The sequence below is a fragment of the Diabrotica undecimpunctata genome, chromosome 4 (genome assembly GCF_040954645.1).
Source record: "Diabrotica undecimpunctata isolate CICGRU chromosome 4, icDiaUnde3, whole genome shotgun sequence".
NCBI lineage: Eukaryota > Metazoa > Arthropoda > Insecta > Coleoptera > Chrysomelidae > Diabrotica > Diabrotica undecimpunctata.
Genome location: NC_092806.1, coordinates 49094136 through 49097949, shown reverse-complemented (window position 1 = coordinate 49097949; position 3814 = coordinate 49094136). Strand labels below are relative to the sequence as shown.

The 3814-nt window shown below is 33.7% G+C and overlaps 1 protein-coding gene across 1 annotated transcript; it reads right to left on the bottom strand.

Annotated features, from left to right (window-relative positions):
• Positions 1-2524: 2524 nt before the first annotated feature.
• Positions 2525-3307, bottom strand: LOC140438654 (zinc finger MYM-type protein 1-like). The gene has a single exon (XM_072528306.1). The coding sequence runs from the start codon at positions 3305-3307 to the stop codon at positions 2525-2527; it is 783 nt and encodes a 260-aa protein (XP_072384407.1).
• Between the last annotated feature and the right edge of the window lie 507 nt (positions 3308-3814).

Here is a 3814-nt window from a genome sequence, read left to right as displayed (position 1 = left end):
AATACACAATACAGGCGAGCTGTGTCACGCCGTCAAGAACAGAATTCTAGTAATGAGATAGTCGCCTACGCACTTTGGTGTATGGCATGTTAAGAAGAAGATACACCTGCCTTTCTCTTATCGAAAACAGGGAATTTTAAACAATTTCCTTTTTAAAAACTTGTTTGTTCATTAACACTAGAATTAAAGCTTGATGAGTACTAGAAGTGCCACAGCCATTATTTTGACCATGATTCGTGTTTAGAAAGCCGTTGCTCCTTACTTTAATTTAACGTAAATGCAAATTATTCTATAAAAAAACTATATTTACTTAACGTATAACAATAATAATACCTATAATTAAATATGTAAATTAAACAAAAGTGTAATATTCTTCCTCTTCTGGTGTCGATCCTCTGTGGATGTTGGCAATCATTGATAGATACAACTTTGTTGACAGCTGCTCTAAATAGATGTATGGTAGTCATTCATGTCTACTGTCTGATGTTCTTCAACCACGATCTCCTTCTGCGTCCTTGAGATCTTTTGCCTTCTATCTTGCCTTGTAAAATTAGTTGAATTAGTTGATACGTCTCATTGCGCATCACATGCCCCAAGTATGTCATCTTAATATTGTTCTGAAGCTATTTTCTTGTGGCATTTTAAATTAATTACTATTTAAATGGGAATAAGCCACAATTGAAGTTTAAAATAAGTTTATTGACGTTTCAATTTCCACTTCGGAAATCGTGATTTCCGAAGTGGAAATTGAAACGTCAATAAACGTATTTTAACCTTTAATTGTGGCTTATTCCAGTGGCGGCTGGTGACTCAAAAATTTGGTAGTTCTGCAGTATTTTTTTGGTTTTTTTTAATTCAATATCTTTTAATCGTTGTATTTTACAACGAGGCTTTTAGTTTTATATTTTACACCATATATTTATTCATCATATATCTATTAAAAAATAATAAAGAACTTACCGATTTTCTTCTTTTCAAATTGAAGATAAATCCAATTATATCAAAAATAGCAATGGTACATTATGGCACACTAGTAATTGTTTTATAGTTTATGTTTTTAGTAGAATTTTATCGATAAATACGTGAAACTAAGGAATGCAAACGAAAAAACACTACAAACAAAATCGCCACAACAATAATAATTGCATTATAGGGTCTTACGAACTAACTACACACAGAGCCAAATATATTATTTTTTTTATAAATAAGCTCGATTTGTCGATTTTTTTTTAAAGCAAACTTGTCTATAACTTTTTCATTAAAGTTTGGTATTTCTTTTATAAGTGTTCTACTGACAACATGGTTAATGCTACAAGTCGGTCTTCAGTCATGGAATTTCTCAAGAATGTTTTAATCCGTTTTAAACTCGAAAAGCACCTTTCAGCTTCTGCCGTACTCATGGGCACTGTAATTAGAATTTGAAGCAGTTTTACAGTTTCTTGGAAGGGCTCTGTTAAATTATTTTCAATTAAAAAATTTAAAATAGGTATTGCCCCATTAATGTCTCTACAGTCCCTTCTAAAATAAATAACAGATAATTCAGTCTTCAAGCGCTCCCTATCTAAATTTGGATATGATGCGCAAGTCAGGCTTAAATTATCATCTGGGAAATTATCACAATAATTATCAAATTGCTCAGGATAAAGCAATGAAGTTGCAAGTAGGTGATTTTTAAAAGCAAATCTATCATTTGCACAATTTATGATTATATCACAAACTTAGATAGATGCTCTCCGATGACCTACTGGACTGTTATCCTTCCATAACCTTTTAGTTGGTAATGGTTCAACGCATAAACTAGAACCTTGGTCAATGGTATCATCTATTGAATTTCTAACTGAATTCATGTATCTTTCGAAATCTGTCACCTTTTTATTGATTTCCAAAGGATCCGTTTTAGTCTTTTGAAGGGCATTATACAAAACGTCTACTTGTGGCATTATGCGATGGAAAAATGCAAAAAACAAAATTTTGATCCACTAGTATTCTTCGAATGGAAGACGCTGAACTACAGACAGCTGCCTTATCAAACGATTCTTCTATTTCTTCCATACATTCGATAAAAGAAGATCGATGTTCAAACACAACATTAACAGTTCGAATATTGAAGTTCCAGCGAGTTGGAGCGCCATGAGGAATTTTCTTTTGGACGATTTTATCTAAAACTGCCACTCGTTGTGGCGAATTTTTAAAAAAGGTAGGGATTTCATTTAAACTTCAAAAAAAAAGTCTAACTTGAGAGTTTTCGGAACAAGCCTTAGACATTATTAAATTTAATTGATGCGCGTAACAGTGTACAAAATGAGCAAATGGATATTTTTCTTTTATTCTGGCTTGAACTCCTGCGTGCTGTCCACACATGACCGCTGCCCCATCATAACTTTGAGCAATTAGTTTATTATTTGAGTTTTCCAGGATAGGATCCAAAACACTGAAAATGTTTTTGCTTAAAGTATCTGCATTTAATTTTGAAGGTACCAAATATGTCCAAAATCGTTCTACCGGTGCTCCATTTCGACAATACCTATCTAAATACTACAACCATTTGTGATTTTGCTAAAATGTCTGTAGTCTCGTCGGCCATGATAGCTAGATATGGAGATTCCCGAATTTCCTCCAAAATTTTATCTTGGCATAATTCCAACATGCAGTCCAAAATATCATTTTGAATTTCTTTAGAAATGCCCTTAAAAACCGTCGATTCTTCCAAGTGCTGTGCTAAAGTTTTATCCAATTCAGCAGTAAAATTTATGAGGCCGCGAAAAATTCTAGGATTGTCGGATGTTTGTGTCTCGTCGTGTTCCCGAAGCGCCAATTCGAAAACACTACAAAATTTTATGCAGTCTATAATTTTTGAGAGAACATACCTATTTTTTGTTACAGCTTCATTTAATTTTTGAATATTTATCCAGTATGCAGAATCTAACTGTTCTTTAATATTCACGGAGCCTAATAAAGCATATTCCATTTGATTGTGCAAATGATGCTTAGAAGTTTCGTGCTTTTTTATTTTATCACTTAAATGTACTAAGTCTGTTACACCAACTTGCGTCCATGACTTATCACCTCCAAAGAGTACACAAGGAAAACAGAAAAGAGCGTTTTTTCTGTTGCAGCCACATATCCAACTATTTCTCGTATAAATATCGCAATTAAATTGTCGTTTGTAATTTTTCCCTCGGCTTGATCCTTCTTTTACGATTTTAATATCCGGCAAAGGACGTCCTTTGCATTTTAATTCTAGTTTTTCGTCATAAGAATATTTCAAGAATCTCTTAACATTAATCAAATTATAAATAACATCCATCCTGAACAGCACTTTTATTCTCATATACTTAATATAAATACCGAATTACGTGCAGGACAACTTATTTTAACAGTCGTCGCGTCGTGATCACCGATTATTTAAAATTACAATAAACGTAGGTTTGTACACACTAGTTCGAACTGCGACAAATGCAGCTCAAATATTGCTTTCAGTCGTCGCCTGAAAAGTGTTGGCCAGGGGTTGAGCGGGTGTTATCAGGGATATCTTTAACAGTTCACAGCTCGGAGTAGCACCGGTCCGGTCAAATAAGTGGGACTTGCGGTCGCCATGAGGTGCGACGGATTAAAATAAAGGCGGCCACGAAATCCATCTAAATGAATTTAAATTTTATAAGTAGTGATATTTTTTATTTAATTTTCAAAGCAATTTTGTTTGGATTATTTTGGTGGTTCTGCAGCTCTGCAGCACTTATATACCAACCGCCACTGGCTTATTCCCATTTAAATAGTAATTAAGTATGTCGTCTTTCTGATTTTCACGATACGC

Excerpts from the sequence above, each read along its gene's own strand:
- LOC140438654 (XM_072528306.1), bottom strand. The coding sequence starts at position 3,307 with ATGGATGTTATTTATAATTTGATTAATGTTAAGAGATTCTTGAAATAT.